General features: G+C 37.3%; 2 protein-coding genes and 2 long non-coding RNA genes across 4 annotated transcripts; all 4 read right to left on the bottom strand.

Annotated features, from left to right (window-relative positions):
• Positions 1–729: 729 nt before the first annotated feature.
• Positions 730–2,326, bottom strand: LOC114539399. The gene is made up of 4 exons (XM_028560026.1): positions 2,204–2,326; positions 1,707–1,800; positions 1,462–1,568; positions 730–1,148 (listed from the first exon to the last, which is right to left on the bottom strand). Exons 1-4 carry the CDS (start codon positions 2,324–2,326, stop codon positions 972–974), a joined length of 501 nt encoding a protein of 166 aa, XP_028415827.1. The 3' UTR covers positions 730–971.
• Positions 2,327–2,330: 4 nt separating this feature from the next.
• Positions 2,331–3,693, bottom strand: LOC114540567. Its single transcript, XR_003689077.1, has 3 exons — positions 3,616–3,693; positions 2,993–3,261; positions 2,331–2,440 (listed from the first exon to the last, which is right to left on the bottom strand). It is a non-coding gene; the product is annotated as an uncharacterized LOC114540567 (long non-coding RNA).
• Positions 3,694–9,193: 5,500 nt separating this feature from the next.
• On the bottom strand, positions 9,194–12,813 carry LOC114542576. Its single transcript, XR_003689687.1, has 3 exons — positions 12,781–12,813; positions 10,144–10,304; positions 9,194–9,271 (listed from the first exon to the last, which is right to left on the bottom strand). It is a non-coding gene; the product is annotated as an uncharacterized LOC114542576 (long non-coding RNA).
• Positions 12,814–13,405: 592 nt separating this feature from the next.
• LOC114541672 (protein transport protein Sec16A-like) lies at positions 13,406–20,114 on the bottom strand. The gene is made up of 19 exons (XM_028561475.1): positions 19,950–20,114; positions 19,535–19,876; positions 19,103–19,284; positions 18,742–18,887; positions 18,270–18,322; positions 17,952–18,096; positions 17,581–17,763; positions 17,089–17,186; positions 16,815–16,896; positions 16,570–16,675; positions 16,231–16,330; positions 16,091–16,139; positions 15,759–15,815; positions 15,454–15,507; positions 15,276–15,362; positions 14,973–15,059; positions 14,181–14,786; positions 13,842–13,949; positions 13,406–13,576 (listed from the first exon to the last, which is right to left on the bottom strand). Exons 5-19 carry the CDS (start codon positions 18,296–18,298, stop codon positions 13,448–13,450), a joined length of 1,920 nt encoding a protein of 639 aa, XP_028417276.1. The 5' UTR covers positions 18,299–18,322; positions 18,742–18,887; positions 19,103–19,284; positions 19,535–19,876; positions 19,950–20,114; the 3' UTR covers positions 13,406–13,447.
• Between the last annotated feature and the right edge of the window lie 1,015 nt (positions 20,115–21,129).

Raw genomic sequence — 21,129 nt, 5'->3', positions numbered from 1 at the left:
ACCAACAAACAGAGAAGATAAGAAGGATCGGGAAACCGAACTCTAGAAGTTCAGGGTGGGCCCATATTATTATATTTCTCCCTCCGTTTGCTTGCATAATCATAACAGGCTTCCCAACTCCCAAGGCCTTTGTGTAATTTGAATTATAAAATAACATGTATATAACGCGTGTTCTGATTGGTTGAAGCCCGTGTTTGGATCAGGCCATCCAAACACGGAAATTTCGCGCGCTTTTCATAACTCTCGCAACATTCCCGCGTGTTTGGATCAGGCCATCCAAACACGGAAACCATTAAGTAATTGTATATTACTTAACATTTATTACCTAACGCCGAGGAAAACAGTGTGTTTTGTGCTAAATAAAAATAAACCGGAGGCCAAAGGAGAGCCAATTCCTAAACAGTGTCTGTATAGATTAGAATATGAAATAATATAAAGTTAACTTCAAAAACAGTAGAAAAATTCTGTCATAAAAAATATACATGTTCGCCACTTCCCTGTGATTTCCGAAGGGAAAGCATAGGAATGCGCATCAAATTTCATAATTTGTCCTAGGGAAAATTATGAAATTTGAAGCTTTCTCGTGTTGATCACGCTTAATCATTTAGATTTGAAGCCCTTTACGCGTGGACCTCTTGTCCAATAGGAAAGCACTAGGTATAATTATAACAATAGTAATTGTTAACACATAGAGTGAATTTAGCAAAAACATTTTATATAATTCGACAAATTAGCACACAGTCAACCTTAAACCATTCTAAACTTGTATTAATAGAGTATATAGATACCAACATTTTTTAACCTTATACAGCCTTGTTGAGATTTGAGCGTTGAAAATTTTCAATATTTAAATTCACCTCCTATAGCAGGCAACTTATATAAATAATTTCAAATCATAGTCATCACATTAAGATGGAAGCGAAATTGCAAAAAAAACACCTTCACTTGAAATCCTAGGATATATTTTATCCTCATTTTAACATATTTCGCCATTTGTCTTTCAGGTTTTGCGGAGTCCTTTGCGGCATAAAACTGTAATGATTCAAAATCTTTTTCCATTGAAAGCCATATTTAGAAACGCCGTCCTTGAGGTTTTCCTCTTCTTGGACAGTGAACGGACATCGTTTCTTTGGCTTATAGCAAGTAGCCTGGAAAACACACACAGATTTAGTAAATTCACAATGTTTAGCTGTGAAAACACTCATGAACAACATAAAACAGTAACGAAAGATAATAAACTATTACGTCGAGAAAAAATAAAATAATTACAAACGCTCTGAAAAGCACCTACAAGTTAGTTTTGCTTCTTAATCGTGTCTAAATTTGCAAATTGGATGGGACCATATGAACACGTCTGTTCACAACAAATTAGACAAATTGCGAAAATTGAATGTAAAGATTTGCATATCCTGGTTTAAGTTAGCCGTGTTTTAAACAACTGTCCCCAGGAATAAAACTTACCTGCATTAAACTTGTGTATTTCTGTTTCAACGTTTTTGCAGACCTTCTCGTACTAAACTCGCAATATCTCTCAATGATACTGAATCTAGGCCCGTATTTGTCCACGCCTGTTAACGATGGACATATATATAAACCGATGGACATAAATTATTTGAAAAAGCTAAGCCAATAAATTGAAAGAAGCAGCGCGAAGGGCTGTTTCCCACTGTCTGTTCATCAGCGTAAACATTGCAACGACTACCAACCTTCTTTGAGAATTTCAATTTCGCGTGCAGTAAAAGGTTTTTTGGTGGGCCTTGAACTGTTCTTTTGTTCATCGGGTTTTACCCTGTTTGCTATCTAAAAATACATCTGCCATTGATTTCATACTCGAATACCAAATACAAATTTTTCCAAAATACAACTTATAACGTAGCTATTAAAGCATTTTGAATTTAAAATTAATTTGAATTTATTCTGCCTAACCCTAGATCTGGCACTGCGCAAAAATACTTAAGGCCGATTTCCACTTACAGCGAAATCGTTCGCCAGCGAAATATTTGCATGTTTTCTTTTGAATTTTAACAGCATAAATAAATTAGTTCGACTTGACTGTTCTCAATTCAAAAGAAAATATGCAAATATTTCGCTAGCGAACGATTTCGCTGTAAGTGGAAATCCGCCTTTAAACAACCATACAGTAGTGCACTCAAACGTATGCTTCCTACTCACATGTCTAACGAATAACTGCGTCATATCCTACCTCTCTGGGGAAGCCTTCACAGCGCACGTTAACCTTTGGAGACGACACGAAGTCGAAATCTGGTGACCGTTTTTTTGTGTCTTTAAATTTTTTGTATCTTTGAAGAGCAGATACCACTTCCATAACAAACAAACGATGTTCAGTACACGTGTTGATGCTACGTCGTATACTACTGAGATAATTATGGCTGTTTACTTTAGCGAAGTCCACGCGACATCCCAGACATTTACGGCAGATCTAAAATAAAAATAACCTTTTTTATTTCAATTCTGCAGAAACCAAAATAATAAGAACGAAAATGTACTGATTATGCGAAAAAATGGAAATGGAACTTAAAAGGTGTGAATGTATCAAAATCAGGGAATCTGTGGAATAAAAATAATTAACAATAAGATTATTAACGCCTAGAAATTATCCCATAACGGTGATTTTCACACAAATTCATATTTAACTCAATTTTAGAATTGTTAAAATATTATGCAGCAAAACTATCAGTAGAGTGTTTCCTCAAGCATTCCTTTTAAAGTAGGACGTCTTTAGGTATCGCGCAAACATTTTCAAGCCTATCATCAGGGCTCAGGGGACAAGAACAAAATCAATTTCACGGGTGGCATACTTCAACAGTTCGCTTCTTTTTTGATCTATAATGCTATTACTGGGTCTATATAATTACAGGGTTTTAATAGCCTTAAGGCCAATAAAAACATCTAAAAGAATAATTGCAGCAAGAAAGTGGCATTTTGATAATACTGTTAAGGAGAAGAGATCGTATTAATTCATTAAATTTACCCCTTTTTTGTTGCGTTCAAACAACAAAGGCTCCTTTCTTTTTTTCCTGGGTGGGAAAGGTGCTTTCAATATCACGTCATGTAATGGTATATCAACATCGACAGACTTATCAACTGGAGATTCAAAAAGGATTTCTTGACCAGGGGAAGGAGAATCTTCATGATCAGATTCTGACATTCGAAGCCGTCGTTTTGAACTTTTTTCGTTGTTTCTTTCCTCATTGGCCGTTGTTATGAACGGCCTCTTGCTAGCTCTGCTGTTGATAATTTCTATATTTGAAATAATAATGAACAGCGTTGTTTACATTCGATGGATTGAGAGAAAAAACGATTTGGCAGTTTTTATGCTAGATTTACTAGAGAGTTCATTGGATTTTTCTCCTTATTAGGTAAGAGCAAAGCAGGAAAATCATGGGGTTATATTTTTCCATAAAAAAATATTTTTTCTATGCAAAAAATCCGAGAAAGATTGAAACGTAGATTCTGATGTTTGATGTTTGAATGATTTTATTAAGTAACTACACTAATTTAATTTTCTACGCGTGATGGGCGCACGAAAAATAAATATATTTCCAGAACACAAAAGAGCATAACATCGTTCTTGGAGGGATGTTGATAACTCACCTGTCTTCTGATCTTTAGGAGTTTCCCCACAACGAATGTTTGCAACTTTTTCGCAATTGCTATCACCATTACAGGTTTCAGAACAGACGTCAGATGAAGATCTAATTGTATCTAAATCCAATTCCTTTTGACTGGATATAATTTCGGAATTTGGGTCCGGGTTAGTTTTCAAATCCTCCACTATTGGATAATCCTGATTATGGTCAACTGTACAATCAAACGTATTTGAGTGAATGGGTATTTGCTCATTCGAATCAGTTACAGGACCTGCTTTGATCGAATTTCCAATCGGGTGAGGCAAAGGTGATTCACTGGTCTTGGAGGCTTCGCTTTGTTCTGACAATCCTACAACATCATCACCATTCTGAATTTTTTCGCTATGCATATCTTCACCCACAATCTGATTGCAAGGACTGTCGTCAATTGAGTTACTATCTGTGGGATCTAATTTCTCTTTCATCTCATCACATGTGAAACCTGTCTCGCTAACTGAGGTATCTGCTTTATTGCTGTCAACGTCTTTATTCGAAAAAATCACGCCAGAACGCGTTGTAGTGTTCATCATATCCATTAAACGATCAATTCGATTGTCACTGACTGACTTTTGTTCCTACAAGGATAATATGAAACTAAAAACCTTCAATTATCTCAGGGTCTAGCTACAGTTAAAAGCACACTTATCGTGTGTTACTAAGCTATAGACACAATGATAAATTAATACAAAATAGTATTTTCAAGTTAATTGCAAATATTCTTCTCACCACTGTAAATGCACAGAGTTCTTTTAAAGAACGGACTTCATTCGTTAAATCTTGAATCCGGTTAACTATCATATCAGTTTGTCCAGATGGCATTATGTCTCTTTTTTCTATGAAAACATTACTTTCACAACCATTACTACTCCCATTCTCCACATTTGTAACATCTACTTCACCTTCACCTTCTATATTCTGTTTTCCATCTAGCAGGAAAAAAACATATTGCATGAAATGTGCCCTGGCCAACAACTATTATACCTATTTACCACTTCGGTATTCGTACTGGCACCTTAATAACAGTTTTTCCTACATTGTCACAGGCGATTAAATACGACGGCTTACTTTCCACTTGAAGTAAGTTATCTGGCGCTATCTGTATTTTTTTTAAGACGTCATCCATACATTCCGGTATCGTTATTTCTGAAGAAATGAATGAAAGATTTAATAATGCACCACATGCTTCCTAAGCACAATTCCTTTAAAACTGATGTGATTGAAAATTTTTATTATCAGAAAACAGGTGTCGTTTAAAAGACTTACTGGTTTGCTCTAAGTACGTTTGCAAAACACATAAAGCGGACTTTTGTAACTCCTCGCAATTCTATAAAATTCGAAGGGACTCAAATACAACATCGTCAACAAAGTAAATAAAGTGTCCAAGGTGACAATCAACATTTGCCAACAGTCCTTGCTACACGCAACCTACCTGATTTTCGGCTAACACCTTCACTACCGTAGGCATCCCTTCATTCGTTAAAAACTGTTTGCAACTTGAATCTAGAAAGAACCTTGGTTTTACACCTATTAAAGAGTAATCTTGAGGTGCTGCTTTTTTGCATGCTCAGTTTTTTTCAGCAGTATTATGACACGCTGTTTACAGTATAAAATTTTCTAGGGGTTTTAGCTTACAGAAAATTTGGTTTTAGCTGTCGGGATTTTTATATACCTACATATACGACTTAGCCGGTGGACTTATAGCAGTGGAAAGATTCTGCAGCTATATCAAAACGAACATTCTTTGATCACGTGCTTGATCGATGCTGGTGTACTAATCTGGACACTGGGTCTTGGTTTTTGGACGCACCAGACTTCCATTCTAAAACCCACATCTACTTACCACATCCTTCAATACACGCAGAAAGTGTTATCAAACACTGTATTTTAAACTTGGGAGATGCAAAACAAAGCTGAAGTGATTGCAAAAGGAGGGGAACAATTTCCATTTCCGCTATACTGTCGCGACACATGTCTATCAAGATACAAAAAATAATATATTGCACCTTCTCTTAAGCAGCAATTCTTGTACTCTTGCAGAAAAAATCCAGTACCAACAGTATCCGAAAGGGGCATTCTACAATATTGTTCCGTTAGATAGTCTACTGTTTCGCAACTCGGATCTGCCCGAAGGATGTCTTTTGTAAGTGCAATAGTTTACAATAGAAATCCGTCTGGCAGAACTCGTTTTGATAAAAAAAATGAGGGCCGTATGTGAAACAAATGAATAGAGCGTTTAGTGTTTTCTTAACACTAGTGGCAATTTTTATGTCATGTACGCGTCGCAAATTTGGCGTATCTTAACTCGTTATGAAGCAATAGCAGTGACTACGAGTACGAGTACGAGATTCGCCTCTCACGCGTTGTTTGCATGCTCACGCCATCAGCACAAACTCGTAGTCGTTGGGCTTTCGAGTTTCGAGTACGAAATTTGCCAACAAACTCGTCCGCAAAAACTCGACGACTACGAGTTTTGGCTGATGACGTAAGCAAACAAGGCGCGAGAGTGACGAATCTCGTACCCGCAGTTGCTGCTAAAAAACTCCCCAATATATGAATATTCACCCCCCCACACACACACACAATTATTGTTCTAGTTACGCCCCCGATCAGTCTGATAAAAAATTATGGAAAGGAAGTAATTGATAGCTACTGTTACGTCGACGCAGTATGACGAGTATATAATATTATGTATATTCATGAAATAAATGTTAGCGTACCATTGTCACGCAAAGCTGCATCTATTGTCAATATCAAGACCTGAAGAACAGTGGAAGGTATTTGGCCACCAGCAAGCAGGTCTTCTCGAAATATATCATATAATACCCTTATACCTCCTACCAGACGAAAATTGACTTGACAACGACCTAAAGGAGAGCGTGTTTCAAGGCAACACTGAACTGGTTTAAATTATGACTCTATATGAGCCAACTGGAGAAGAAAGAGGGGATTTATTTAAAAAATGGCGAATATTGGGAATAATTAGACAAAAAAGTACAACGACTTCACAAGTGCAATTAATATTTATAAGACTACAGGAATTTTGAATTTTTATACTTACTATTATTTGCTAAACAATTTGTTAGAAATGTGAGGGTACTGGTTTGTATACGTGGATAATCGGAATTCCTTAGATAAGCGACAACAGCAGGAAACGCTGACGAACATAGAATTTGGTTGTCATCTTCAATTAAAAAAACTGTGTTATAAAATGATTAAAATTGCAACCATTGGATGATAATTGAAAGTATTTTCCACATCAAAAGATTTCTATAGCTATAGCTATACATGTCTCCCTATTTGCACATCCGAAAAGTATACGCTCATTCTCCTGCAGTATATACAAAAATAAGAAAATTGCACAAAAAATCGCAGCAAAACAAAAACGATAGAAATTAAATGCATACTGTTTTGTGGGTTATAAACACAAACAGACAAGGCATGTGTCGCTGTTTGCCAGAGGTTCATCAGAGCTTCATTTTCTTGGCAATTTGATGAGAGGTATTCCGCTAGTCTATTTGGAAGGCGTGGAGAATGCGATGGAGAACGAACATCCCTGGAAAAACATCACAGTAAATTGTTCTTGAAATACTTAAGTGGAAGTCAAGTCCGTGAACAAACGGTTTGTTAACATTTTGAATATCTATACTTTTTAAAAATACGTACGCTTTGTTAATATGTAGCTATAATTCTGTTTTAGGTTTGCTGCGCTTTTAAATGAACGTATATTAAAGCGCATGTGCAGAAAAATTGTGAAAGTGCAAAATTTAGGCCAAATTATTGTAGAGAGGGCCCTCTTTGTTACATAATCAGCGAATATATAATCCCCGAGGTTACTGATTTTTAAAGTACGTCAACTGACATCTATCACTTGGTTTTCCTTCTCGTAGGACTGCCTCGCAATGTCGCTTCCCGTATATGAAAGTATGAAATACTTGTTAGCCGTATGTTTGTTAAATTTAACTCTATGATCATCCTCCAATTCATTCATGCCTTGATCATGATTCGGAAAAACAGTTGATCGAGAGGATTTATCAACGTAGAAATGAAGTGATTGCTCTCTTCTCAAATCATCTTGCTTCGTTGTTGATCGCTTGAACTAATTTACCGTCCATATTTGCTTTATATACAACCTGGACCTAGTTGTGCCTCGGTGATAAGATGCTCTAAGATGCTGATAAGATACTATTTTGGTAGTTTGAAGATCTAGTTGTATCTCAAACTTTCAACAAAAATTCCAAAAAAACGCACGGAATTTTTGTCTTTTTTTTGTGTTTGCTTCAATATCATTTCGTAACGGCAGCATTCTTTTAAAATCTGATTACATATTTGGGAAATTCAGTCGTGATACTTCGCGTTTACGTCTATTTTACTATTTTATGAAAACTTCATCAATTTAAAAATGTTTATTTTTCACAAAAACATTTAGAAAAGAGTGGGTCTACTTGCAAACTGAGCACAAAGTCGGCTTGAAATGAGTTATCGTTCCACTTGTATTAGATTTCACTGGAAAATATACGGCTGTTGCTAGTTGCTATGACTACTTTCTTTCATGTTATCGTTTTACCGAGGCCCGGGGTTTCTGCATGCATGTTCTGTAGTTTGCTGCATGAATCACTAATTTGTTAACAAAGAGTTGTGTTAACAGTCTGTTTCTACAGAGTATAGCTATATGGGAATAAAACGTACTTGAAAAGGTAACGTAATGTTTCAACGCATTTTGTCTGCCTCGCCAGATTCTGCCCTTTCTCTGGAATAGAAAAAAGAATTGAAGAAGTATTGGTACGACTGATGAGAATTATATCGCATTTGATCCTACTTCGTGTTGCCATAAATCACCATCAACATTCTACTTAGGCCTACCATTGTTTTTAATTAGACAAATCAGTAAGTAACTAGAGATTGTTTGCAATCTTATCGACGATTTCATCAACAAAAATTTCTTCAGTACACAAAAGATCTTTTGGGTGCACAATACTTGTCGGACGCTAGCTGAAATTACAAGAACAGTGATGAAACGTGAATATTCCTGAATGAAAACCTCGACAATCAAAGTAATTTTGAGCTTGACCTGTTTCTAACTCAGAGCAGCACCATCACAATATTAATTCACCTGATTTATACACAATAATTTATGAAATAATTTAGGTAATTCATTGCTTTCATATTTTAACCCCGTAAGCTCTTTTACCCAACCCTTTAGAGAAAAGAGAGGGATTCTAATAGTTCCCTGGGTCAATTTTCATATTAAAATCTGAATCTATTAACAAAGTTGATCTTAACAATCCCTAACTAAAGCCTCCCCTGACACTAATACTATCTTTTATATTTATCATTAATCTCAATAATCCTAGAAAAACCATATAAGCATTGTCAGATTATTATAATATTATAGGCCTAAGTTAATACGGTACATGCAAGAACTACATAATAATGTCCTTATTCTCTAAAACTATTGCACGTTTAACATGGACAGCATATGTTATTACCATTACTTTCACAAGCGGCGCACAATGCATGTAGAGAAGCCTCTCTAAGCGAGGTTGGTTGGTCGTCAGGGGATATCAGTATCTTTAAGATGTGTTCTAAACCATTCGTATGAACCAAGAAGCTCGATGTATTGTCTAGAAAGAACCAAACCAGCAAACTATAGTTATTATATTCTATTGTTATATACCTAGTGTCACAATTCATTTTTTCTGTTTTCCTCAGATGATCCACGCGTGGAGGGCTTTAAATCTTCGCCATGATTACGCGTGATCAACACGATCGGGCATCAAATTTCATAATTTTCCCTAATGCAAATTATGAAATTTCATGCCTGTTGCTATGCTTTCCCTAGCAACACGACCATGGAAATCACCGGAAAGTTTTTGAAGTTAACTTTATATTGTTTCATATTCTAATCTATACAAGTCTAGGAATTAGCTCTTCGAATTCTTTGGTTTATTTTCATTTTGACACTAGATATAACAACAAATATATCACATAGTTACTGACACTTCGGGAAAGCAGTGCGTTTTGTTGACCCTCGGCCGGAGGTCTTGCTAAAGGAAATTTGTAAATAACAATTTGAACTTCAAAAATAACAACGTAAGTAGGAGTGTAGAAACCTGGACGGTGGACCATTAGGCCTACAGGGCAAGCGTCGCACTTCTCATGCACAGAAATGCTATGAGTCAAACAAAAATGGCCCGATCCAGACCAAATAGAAGTATAGAACGCCATATAACAATCAAGAAATTCTGAGAAATAGCAGGAGGTGGCCCTGCCAATAGCATTAACACGTGAGCATCTAGATCACTGCCACATTCCAAGAGAGACATCACGCCTGATTTTCGCAACAAAGATCTGCTAGACCTACTATCTATATTTCTACACGATAACTAAAAAAATACCACGTATGCTTTCTTGTAAATCTTTCATGCATATCTGGCAATTGCACGTCTAAATAAAAAGACAACTAAAAAATACACTGCAAATGTAGCAATCTTACCACTGGTCCGAAATATAGATGCGATGGTTTTCAGAGCTTGCTCCTGAAATTCTAAATCTTCGTGTCGGTATTTAATACTCTCAATCAATAATTTTAAATCATCCAATGCAGCTGTATCAGCTTCCATTCTTTCGTCATGATCATCCATAGAAACTCAAAACCTGAACAAAATATTTATCTGTAAAACTATACAGTATATAGGAGTCACTAAAAACCAGTACGCCTCGGAGCAATGACCTGAAGGAAAATACTGATTAATAGTGATGTACAGGGCCATTTGTCCGTAGGGCGTCTAACTGGAACGGCAGATAGGTTGAAAATGAAAAACAAAATTGACATCCATTATTTGAATAACTGAGCTAGCTGAAATATTTCAAGGTAAATAGTTTAATTTTCAATGAAAGTACATATTATTTAGCGCAAAAGAATGAAAAGATGCAGGTTCAGTCTGCCCTTTGAAACCCGAGGTGGCCCATGCCAAAGACTCTTTTACCGTGCTAGTTTGTGTCACTGAAAGTGGCCAGTCACCAAACTGAAGCATATATGGGGGGAAATTAAGGTGCTGCGCGGGATCTCACCATGACCTTTTTTTCCGAATAGACGCAGCCCCTACCCTCCTCCCCCCTAATCAAAAGTTCTTTCGACGCCTGTTCAGTCTTTCACAAGATGTACATATGAGTTTGTAAACATTAATTGGCTTATTCATACACTGTTTAAGCTCCACACCTTACGAACAACCGGACCCTGATATTTGTATATCATGTGTCTGTAACAGCACTGTGACGGAATATCAGTAGACAGTGTTGTAGCCCACATTGTCACATTTTTTCATAAAATATCATATGGGCAAAATATTGGTCATACAAAACTTGTTAATTAACAGAACATTTTAACGGAGTGTTTGAGAATTTTACCTGTTAAGAATTCCTCTTTTAACTGCTTAGTTAATTGTCAAATCAGTGGATCTAAATTATTTGCACATACAGTATTCACAGTGTCCAGCAATAAAGGCTTTGCTTCAGCACATGCAGCTGGGTTATATAGGGATGTATTTGGTGCAGAATAAAATTAAAAATTAAAATTACTCTTATCCCTATGCGTTTATCATGATCATGCATGTCTAGATGAGGCATCAGTTAATTCAGTTTGAATATAAATTGAAGAAAAAAATTAAGGCAACTTTATCCGGGCAAAAGGCCTTGGTTAAAGATAAAAAATCTAGCTCGATCTGCATGTATAATTAATACATTTAGTGTTCCAGGAATTGAATAATAATTAAGTAAAATTTTGTGAACTCACCATATATGCAAAATACAAGTACACTTTTCAGTTTATCCATAAATGTTGGGGCCGCAGAAGATCATTACAGTAAGTGGGGGGGAGGCAAATATTCATATATTAATTGTTCAGGGGGCAGTTAATTGTATAAAAGACTAGTTAACGTTTAACTGTAGTTAAGGACAGAATTGTCCAATCAGAGTTATGTATTTCTGAGTCGACCGGCCCCAGCAGTATATATTAGTTTCTTTTTAATTTAATTGATTAAAGGGTTTTATATATAGTAGTCTGTTAACATGAATATATGCCCCCTCCCCTTAACAATCTTTCCTAGCCCCTGCATAAATGTATAATATTATCCTAAAGTGGGACCTCATATACTTTTCAGCCAAGTCACTTGTTCAAAGATTTACTGGTATGTCCTAGCTGATTTACTGGTAAATCATTACTATAGGTAATATAAACAAATTTGCTGATTATATGGTCTAAAACAAAATTCCTTTTGTTGCTAGGGTTACAAATGTACAAGAAATTCTCTAAGGCACCTGGGGATTGAATCACACAATTGCATATGTACACTGGAAATTACATGCAAGATTCATAGAATTTTTATAAACGTATACTCTTTTGGGATTTGGGATGAAACATATGTACAGTACTCATGGCAGAAGTTTGTCAGTGAAAAATTATTCTTATACTGGCTCCAGGTATATCCAGGTATGCAATCAAGATTATAATGTATCCGGGTTCTGGCTGGAGGTAAGTACATTCTAAGATAATTTTTCAAGGGGTAATATTTGTAGTACAACTGGTTGTACATATTTAGAAAGAGACCTATAATAAACACCACAAGAGAATACAATAATTACAAGGCCGGGTTTATAATAATTACATGCATATTAAATTTGCTGCCAAATAATGAATAATTCAGGTTATATTATAAAGTGCTATCGTACTTCTCTATAAGTACTACAATACTGGGCAAATTCTGCCAGTTATAACAACCAAAGATAAAAAGATATAAACTCAGTACTTGTCATAAAATGAGTTTATATTGCCTGGAGCCGGAAAGAATATTTTAATTTTACAGTCTTTGAATTCGCTCTGAGTAAGGCATATAAATCATTTGACAAGATTTTTAAATACGAAACAACAATTTTTTATCTATAATAAAGTTTATAAATTAAAAGATCCTTTGTTTACAAAATTATTTTGTTCCGAATATAACTCTAAAACCATCCTAATATAAACAGAATGTATAAAATTAAGGTATAATATACTGAAAGAAGTACTTGAAAAGAAAAAGCGAAACAAAGTTGTATAAAAAACAATTGAAAAAATACAAATAAATTTGCATACCTTGAATCGTTCTCAAATTCTTGGGATGATGATATACAAATTCCCGCCAAAACTAAAGTCACGTGACTGGCCGCCCTAGCTCTTGTTGAGCCCAGGGGCCGGTTTTATCAAGCCCGTTTAGCTTAAACGGTGGAAAACTTGGACCGTTTACACTTTACATAGTCTATGACGTTACTGCCGCTTTAGGCCATAACCCGACAGTTTGGAACGGGTGAAAGCAAAAGGGAATGCTAAATGACTGAAGAACAAACACATGACGTTCTTCATGACTTCAATTACGACGATAGATACACAGCAAAACATAGAAGGTCAAATTGGGACCAATTAAGTGCCTTTCGCTCTTCTCCATACCGGTTCAGATGCCAAAATAGGATTTTTCTGGGGAGTGAGCGATTTGAAGGGGGAGGGGGAGACTTTCGTGACGCCAGTCACGCCACTACGGTTGGCGTCGACAGAAAAATGCTTAAACAATCACACGATAAAATAATGCTTGTAGAAGAGTGTAGTTTATTCCATATTTTATGGCGTGCCTTGAGGACACACATTATTACACATATATGATTATACTGATAAATAGCACTGTCACTCAAATGAACAATCACTCATTGCTCATCAATTTCTCATAAATTTACATAAATTTAATACTGTATTTATACTGTTTTTCATTTTACTGCGTTTTCTTTTTTTTTGCTTTTTCATTTTGCTCTTGGGTATAATCTGCCCCGAATAAGATAATCTCGTTCTTGCGTTTGGGAATGAAAGATTTCAAGAAACCGCCGAATGACGTAAATAACCCCTAAATAAAATGAAGTCAAAATTTCGTTTGTTTAAGGATTGTTTAAAACAACCGCCCCCTTACACACAATATAAACTAACAATTAAACTTGTTGAAACATCTGTTTTCTACCATATACCTACGCACACAAACTATAAAACAAGACCTCGGAAAACACAGCACATGTTTCGCTCATACGGTCAACAACTAGCTCAATACGACTACTGCATGTTTCTCAATTCCGGGTTGATTCGGAATCTGCAATTTGAAACTATAGAAAACTTACGCCACTCTGTTTCTCTGACTTCTTGTTATCGTCTTTTTTGGTCTTCTTCTCTTCCTTGGTCTGGGCTTGAGTTTCTTCTTTCTTTGCGCCATTCGCAATATTTGATTCCTAAAAACGATTTTACAGAAACTAAATATTAGTAACGTACTCTCGTTAAATAATTAATATCCTATGCCTACTCGAGTCTAAATTGTTCGAGTAAAGGCCCTATTCATCCAAAGTTGGTGCAAACATCTCTCAATAATACTGAGTTTAATCTATTCTAAAAAAGGTTACCAGGATTTCTGGGCGATCTAGGTACCGAAGGGTCAATTCTTAATAAACGTATATTACACTTACCCTGAAGTTAGATTGAGCGTAGTAATCAAAACTATTATCTGAAGTCGCAGGCGCTGAAATTCCACTTGTTTCGACTGCGTTAACACTAGCATTACTCGGCTGCTTCCGTAACAAATGCTCAAAAGAGTCCCCTTCGTAGAAGTTTGTGCCAGAACTTGGTAATCCTGTTTCATCGTGCTCTATGCTGCTCGGAACTGCTTGTGCGACATTTTCATAGGGGTAATTCTCCGGTGGAAGAGTTTGGTCGGTGGGAGCAACCCCGCAGGGGTAATTCCCTTGCGATGGTACTGGTTCTTGAGCTTGAAATTCCCCGGTATAGGACATGTTGCCACTTGGTGCAGCGGTGGGCTCGAATTGAGCAAAACTCTGAGAAGCTTTGTTGTCCTCGCGATATAAAACTTGTTCCTGGACTTTGTCACTATTTGTTTGAGGAACAAACATTGTAGGTACCATTGTAGTGGAATTTTGAACTTCTTTATTATCAATGTTTTGCGTGTGTTCATACGGCATTTCCTGTGGAAGTTGCGATTGCTGAGGTAGTTGTTGCGCCAATGTTTGCCAGCTGCTGGTAGACAAGAACGAGTGCCCTAAGGTTTCGTTGTTTTCCTAAAAAGACAATTTTTAACACGCCTTAGAAACGTTTCGCATGGAAAACTGCAAGCATGCTTCCAGGACAGCATCAGTTGGCGTGTCCTCACAGAAACGACGCTGTCTAATTCTTGATCGCAAAGTTTCACTTGCAGATTTTAGGATCGACATAAAAATCATGTAAAATAAAAATATACTTCGTACCTTGAGTAGATCTAACAATTGTTGCAGGCGTCCGTTCATATCTAATAACGGCGCAATAAATTCTCGTCTGTAAAGTCTCATGGATAACTGTATAAGGAAAGAAAATTTGAGCATCAAACGATTTAACCATGTGTATATCAGGTTGTATCTGAAAACAATAAGCTATTTAAAAATTTATTATTCGCTTTTGATTTCTTGATTTGAGCGAAGGCTAGAACAGGTCTAAAACGTCTATTTTAAATAAATATGCGTAGTTTTACTTGAGAACGGGAACGAAAGGTAAGGCGAGAAATGATGACATACCGCATGAAGTCGCGTTATCATATCTTTAGTAAAGGATGTTGAATGCTTCAAGACATCATCTACCAATTTCTCGCAATAACGAAATGCCTAAATAAGACAATCCACGCGTGTTAAATAAAAGATTGTGAAGTTTGTGGAGTAACACCATAAGTCAAACGAAGATATAACAATTACTAACTTTATTATGGAATCCGGCATCGGCCAATGAATGGACGTACAATTCTTTCCATGGCTGAAAAAAAACATAACGTTAAAGAATGTGCAGCGAAGGTTCAACTCCAGGACCAACCAAGTATAGAATTATCTTCTGATCTCAAAAAATCTTATTCTATAGAATAGATATCCCCGCAATTTGCGGAAACGTAAGCAAGTATTGAAATACGAAGTAAAGTGAGACGCTGAATTGAACAACTTATGCGGCACTTGTTTGCTTTTGAAAGTTCAACACACATTAGAGAAATCTACAATGAAGTAATTTCTAACCTGGAAATCTTTTATTATAAAATTTTCATCTTTGAGGCTCATAGCGTATTCATATATCTACAGGAACATGTTGTTGGTTAACAAGCATACAAACACAATACCGGCTTTTGACTGATTTTAAACAATTTTATAACACAAGCATGTAGCAGGCAAAAACGGATGAATGTTTAGGTCGACTGGCAAGCAGAGTGAAAGTAAAGCAATAAAAAGGCAATGGCGGAATAAGGGTTTGTATAAAAGTGAAAAAAACATAAGAGAGAATTCTGGAGCATGCTGCATGGCAGATGTATAGCGGCTTCAATAAAGGATTTGTAAGCATTTCTGCCATCTACCTCTGTGCGTTGAAGAGCCAGGAAATCCACGAATTCTGGTCGGATTTCACTACAGAAAACAAGAGTTTAAGTTTGGGAGAAGATGAACCATGAACCTTTATGTTCATTAAACAGACAGACAATGCGACTCTTCAACTTACTTCGAAGAATAACCTAGTAACACTGTGCCACTCTGTTTACTAATTCCTTCTCCTGCTAATATGTAGCAAAGATGAGCTGCTTCAATCAGGCCACGAGACTCTGGAAAAGAGAAAGTAACATTTTGCATGATAGCAACAAACACAAGCAGTAGGTCTTGCATGCGTGCATTCACCTAAAATGTCAATCGAAACAAGAATCTCTTGAAGGAAACGTTGCCAGTGTCCTCGTGACTTGTTTAAGCAGTTATCATCGTATGTGAAAATGCATCAACTTGATCACGCATACCACAACGTAGCTTGGACAAATTACCATCCCTGGCTTATCCAAACTGAACTTACCTAAGCTCGCGCCAAGTGCATGAATATTTTCGCTATCTTTAGCGGTTGACTTGGATGGATTTGAAATCATGATTGCCAAATGTTTTCTCCATCGCCTTGTCTTTTTCTAAATTTTGACAAAAAAAAGATGGGGTATAAAAACCTATAGCTTTATATATTCCACGTGAAATGAACCGGGTTTGTGAACCACATTGGTCCACGACCTCGCAGGGGTTAATCCAGAAAAGAGAATTCTTAAAACTCACATCTAAAATTGAAGGTCGCTTAGACCCGAGATGCTGATACAAACATAACAAGGAATCGTCCTCATTAAGTTGACTGTTGAATCTACAATAAACAATGCGAAAAAGCATTGGAAAATATACTGACACATGTACAATATGGAAAAATAGACATTTGCAAGCAGTTACGAGAGATCAAGCAAGAACACAATTGAGAGAAACGTGTAAAAAAGTTGCTAACGTGTAAACAACAAGTAGAATAATTCAAATATAGCAAGCAAAGAATAAATGTCGTTACCTTTCCATGATATTCGAAAATACATTCTGGTCAGTGTGGTATGCTAACATCAAGGCGTGGCCCCAGATCTTGGAGTTTACTGCGTGTTCCAGAGCTTCCTATGGATGGAAATGAATAAAATGATAAAACAGTTGTATTATTCTCCACTTCGCCGCGAGTATAAATATATAGCCGGAATTCATGAATAACCCTAAGCTCGTATAACGGCCAAACTATTTGCACGTGCAGTGTCGTTCTAAAAAAACCGTAAAGAAACTGTAGATAGAATGAATTGCTTTCTAGATCTTCTGCATGGAATAGCTCTTACGTCTAACAGGTTAACAATGTTCAAAGGTATTTTTCTACACATGCTTCTTTCAATACAAGCGCACGTAATGGTAAAGATTAATCCTTCTCTTCTTTTTACCACTTCGTGCGAACGAATTCGCAAGGAGGAGAGCGGGCTTTCGTCAGGCAACAGAAGAGCGATGGCAAGATTAGTAAACAGCGTACCTGTGTTTTGCCAGCCAAGAGAAGCTCTCGATATGTCGCGACTTGATCGTGTTTGGAATGACATTGCCCATCAGCTGCAAAGGATACCCTTTGAGAGCTGGAAAAACTTTGTTCCCGTCTTGTATAAGAATCTTCGGGTAGGTCCGAGGTTAGAACCTCGGCAATATCGGTGTTGAAGTACACCTGGAATAAAGATCGTAGTTCAACCAATGAAGAAAAAGCCAACAGAAAGAGTTAAAAACTCTGCATATTAAAATGTAGATTACTCGGGAAACTATTTTGATCCAGTGCTTTCAGACTGTTTAAAAGCAAGCTAATCACACAATCTTTATATTTTTTATCCATGCAGAAAGACTGAATGTAGTTCTTACCCCATTATGTTGGACCATAACAGCCAACACTTGCCAAAGAATGTAGCCAGCCTCGCGTTTTTCAAAAGAATCGCTTTGGTTGTTGAAAGCCATCATGGCCATCTCTTTGGCATACTTTACAACATCCCGTTTATGGGTTTTGCCCCTGTGAAAAATACAGTAGAATAAAACATTGACTATAAGTTTTTCAAAATTTTTCTCGTTAAAATTTGTATGCTTTTCAAATGCTGAGTGATAATACAGTCTTAGTGCCGATCAATCATATCCTGGCTCCAGAAATGAAATGGTCTTAAACCAGCCATTATTTTGGCATTTTACCTGCAAAGTGGTCCAGGGAAATTGCGCATCCCCTCGTTGAATCTTCCTTCGCTCTGAATAAAACAAGATCATATGCGTCAATTTATACTGTAGAATATTATAGGTATGTCGCAACCTGTCAATTGACAAGGGATAACCAACCTGATTGATTAGAGCTAACGCTTGCTGTTTCTGATCTATCTGATCTCCCTGGAAGTCAAATAATACGCTAGTATTGGTCTTGAGTGTAATACTGTTACTAGAAATCTATACAAATAAGGCTTAGACTAAGCTAGCATCAGTTCAATATCACAGAATTTCTGTCTCCGCTGTTATTATACAAACGACTATGACTATCTCTCACATTCAGACCTACACCAATACATCTAACTGGAATTTGTCTTCCGCGAGAAGCCTAGAACAGTATTAAAGTGTCGTCCCCGTTGTAGTTATACGTAAAGAAATAGTTAATATGACGTAGCTATATGATTACCTTGACATCAGTCAAGTACACTTCAGCAGTCTCAGCATCAAGGACCTGTCTGGCTGGAGCAACACTCAATCGAGAGGCGGTTGAAAACGCTCCAACAATATGATGTTTTGTATGCTGCTTCGGGGTTAGTCGTTCAGGAGTAATTACTACAACAGTGGAAAATATATTTACGATTTTAGCTAAGGATAAACAACCACAGGACCTGTTAGACCTCGTGACAGTTATCGAACGAGCGATTCCATGCAGTGCAGTAATAAATGGTACTACAAGTTTTCTGATGATTTTGAAACTTTGGTCTTCGGATTTTTGATATCTCGCCAGGCTTCATCCACCGCTGTTTACTACTCTACTTAAATCTTACTCCGTTTAACCGTATCTTCAGCGGTGATTGCACTACTCTGTTGTTGCTTGTTCTGGTCATCCCGCTTGATGCTTTCTCCCAGAGAGTTTGACGTGGATGAGCTGTAACTTCCTGAGCTCAATCGTCTTGAGCTACGAGATGATTGGTGACTTCGACCATAATAGTCCTCGCCTCTGCGATTACTGAATGGAAAATATTGAGAAGGTTGACTTAAAAAGCTCGACGACTGCACGAAAAGTATTGTAAACAACTTTGTCATTCATTGCAATACGTTGCAAGTATTATTACTTTTCTTTCAATCAGAAACAAATGTAGAACTATGAGCCATGAAAAGCTTTGGGTCAGTAAGGACATTATCTATGTCCACTTTGGAATGTAGCCTTGTAATTTGCATCAAATCGTTCTCGAATGCAGTGAAAGTTAAGAACTTACGAATCTTCATAGTCGTAGACCGTTCGTTTCGAGTGGCGGTAGTTACTTCGTCGAGCCCGCGAGCTCGACCGTGTTGAAACTGAACGTGGAGACTCGGCCCGAGATGATCGTCCTGAACGAGAACCACGCCGCTGACTATCACCACTGGACCCACTAGAGTCAGACTCCCAACGATGGTAATCCCGATCATAAGAATCACGATAATATTTATCATAAAATGCTCGGTCATTGTAGTCTGTTCGTCTTCTACCCTGGCTCTCTCTTCTTCGCTCACGATTGCGACTTCTTCTCGAGTCAGATCTGTCATATCGTTGATCATCATACTGGCTTTCTCGCCTGCTGCTTGAAACAAATAGTTTGTATGAGAAATACTGTTGTCTGAATTCAAACCACTTCCGCATAAAACAGCACTTACTTCTCTGCACGGATCCACCGTTCTCTTTTGAAAGACCAAAACCACTTTCTGCTCTCATCATAATATCGATTGCTTTCCTCCTCTGAATCAAAATCTTCATACTGTGTATCAGTGTTGCCATGCTGCTGCCATTGATCAGTATCGTTGGTTGAATACTGTAGAATAACATTGCTGCTAACTTACTGTGGGTATTGCCCGCTAATTTGCCTACAAATGATGGATTTTTTTAGTTGAACACGAGAGGATAATGTGCGAAAAATTACTTCAATTTTGTGTTTTAACAAATTTAGCCAGTAATTTCATGATCTCGTGAATGTGCTTGCCACTTCGCCATAGTAGTCATGTAGTCTAAGTGCTAGAAACATTGGCTTCTACGTATACAATATTGTAATACTTAACTACTGCTTTCGGTGCCTAAGGTGGTTTTAAGAACTTTATACAGTCTATTGTAGAGTACTTTAAAATATCTCATTTACCTTTCCACTTTTTGATGTTGAATATTCTGCTGGTACTCCTGTGCCTGCTGTTGCAACTGTTGTTGCTGCTGCAAGTGTTGTTGCTGTTGCAACTGTTGTTGCTGTTGCAACTGTTGTTGCTGTTGCAACTGTTGTTGCTGTTGCAAATGATGTTGTCGAGAAAACTGATTCGGTTCAGACCTTTGTCGCTGTACATTCATGTGTCCTCCTCGCAGCTGCTGATTTTGCGAGCTGAACTCATCTTGAAACAGCATTTGTTCGTACTGTTGTTGCTTGTACTGCAATTGTTGCTGTTGGTATAACAACTGATGCTGTTCCTGTTCACTCGAGGAAACCATACCTTCATCTGGCCAGAACCATAACCATCACTGGTAGCAACAGGATGGTCAACATGACCATCAGCGCCACCATACTCAGGGACCATTCCCCCACACTACCTTCACGCATCCGAGCATGCTCACTCTGAGGCAACCCGGTACGCACTGCAGAGCGGCTGGCGTCAGGATGTGTGAAGGAGTTCTGGGGGAGACCGGTCATGGTCCCAGAAGCAGGGGCAGTCTGTTGCAAGTGCTGGTCAGGAATCTGGTTTGAGGAAGGAATGTTGTTTACTACAGGCGCTTGGATGACATTTGGCCTAAAAAATTAAAAGTATCAACAGTCTGGTCCGTTAATTGAAACCAAAATAAATAATTCGCCCCCAGAAA

This window comes from Dendronephthya gigantea, unplaced genomic scaffold, assembly GCF_004324835.1.
Source record: "Dendronephthya gigantea isolate DGI-Jeju-01 unplaced genomic scaffold, DenGig_1.0 000003F, whole genome shotgun sequence".
Taxonomy (NCBI): domain Eukaryota; kingdom Metazoa; phylum Cnidaria; class Anthozoa; order Malacalcyonacea; family Nephtheidae; genus Dendronephthya; species Dendronephthya gigantea.
This window is presented reverse-complemented; position numbering and strand designations above follow the sequence as displayed.